This window comes from Plasmodium reichenowi, assembly GCF_001601855.1.
Source record: "Plasmodium reichenowi strain SY57 chromosome Unknown, whole genome shotgun sequence".
Lineage (NCBI taxonomy): Eukaryota > Apicomplexa > Aconoidasida > Haemosporida > Plasmodiidae > Plasmodium > Plasmodium reichenowi.
In genome coordinates this window covers 1-1,731 of record NW_017962436.1, presented here as the reverse complement: position 1 = coordinate 1,731, position 1,731 = coordinate 1, and the positions used below count along the sequence as shown (strand labels likewise).

General features: G+C 17.6%; 1 protein-coding gene across 1 annotated transcript; it reads left to right on the top strand.

The window, feature by feature from the left end:
* Positions 1-868: 868 nt before the first annotated feature.
* Positions 869-1,615, top strand: PRSY57_0022100 (pre-mRNA-splicing factor 38B, putative; the record flags this gene model as incomplete). The annotated part of the gene is made up of 1 exon (XM_020114294.1): positions 869-1,615. A coding segment is annotated over one exon (747 nt), but the record flags the coding sequence as incomplete, so codon positions are not given.
* Between the last annotated feature and the right edge of the window lie 116 nt (positions 1,616-1,731).

Sequence of the window (1,731 nt, the reverse complement as noted above, 5' to 3'; positions counted from 1 at the left end):
TAAAAAAAAAAAAAAAAAAAAAAAAATGTATGATGAGTTATATGGAAAATGTTAACTTTTATATGATATCAAAATAAAAGTGAAGCAATATTTTCCCCCATAATATTTCAAACATTTCACCTGTATATTTTTATAATTGTAACATAGCAGAAAATGATTCATTAGAGTTAGCTTATTTTCATTTCTTTTCTGCATTTTTTTATATGTACTTAATTGTGTAAACATTTTTTTTATTATATGTCCATAATTTTAGACTACTTTAAAAAAAAAAAAAAATAAAAATACCCATATATATATATATATATATATATATATTATTTATTTATTTTTTTTTTTTTTGTAGTACATTATGTATATTTTTATATAATATTTTCTTTACCTATTATATGTTTTTACAATTCATATAGATTATATTAAAGTCTATTACATTATATACAACTGTTTTTTTTATTTTTACTTTATAGGAACATTATAATATGAATATATTTATTTTCATTCAGCGCAGATTAAAATAAAATGAGTTATATAATATTTATTTTTGTATGAATATGTATATATAAATGAATATATATTATGTGTATGTGTTGAATAATATATTTATAGATTAATGGACACAAATAAATAAATATAATATGTACATGTATATTTGTATATTTTCATATGTATATATTTCATATATTAATTTTATAATACTTTATATCCATTTAATATTTTGAATAAATATACTATTAATGTATATATATTTTACATTTGGATAATTAAAAATAACAAAATTTAATAAGATAAAATTTAAATTTTTTTTTTTTTTTTTTTTTCTTATTTTTTTATTTCAGTTATAAAAAAAAAAAAAAATTAAAAATAAAATATAATGGATAAAAATAATAATACAGAAAATACAACAACATGCGCACCTACTGAAAAAAAAGACTCACATCAAAATGATTTAAACAATAAAGAGGTGTATAATTATTATTATTATAATAACATAAATGATGGAATGGGTAATAATAGAATAGGATATAATAATATACCTTGTGAAAATAATTATGATGGTAATAGAAATATTCAAAATTATTATAACTATAATTATTCTTATATAAATAATAAAGATCATGTAGCATATGGTACACCCGGACAATATATGATGAATTATAATTTTATGGATACAGGATATTATCATATGAATAATAATAATATGTTTCATAATACTTTAAATTCTTTTGTTAATAAAACAGGAGATGTTATTTCTCCATATCATGCTCATAATATTCATCCAAATTCTCAGCTAACAATGAAATATAAATTAACTGGTAATATAATAACAAATAATTCTTTTCATTCATCAAATACAAATTATACAAATGAAGAAAAAAAAAATTGTCTAGAAATGACTAATACAACAACATATAATGTTAATACATTGTTAAGAAATAATATTTTGTCTTCAGAATATTTTAAATCATTAATACCAATAAAAACATTTAAAGAAGTAGTTGATGAAATTCATTCTTATGCTGATCATGTAGAACCATATTGTATTGGAAGTAATAGAGCACCATCAACTCTTTTTTGTTGTCTTTATAAGTTTTTTACAATGCACTTATCTGAAAAGCAGGTAACGCACAAATTGGTTTCAAGTTTTTAATATTTACCTATATATTTATCTATATATTTATCTATATATATATCTATATATTTATATTTATATTTGTATTTTTTTTTTTTTTTTTT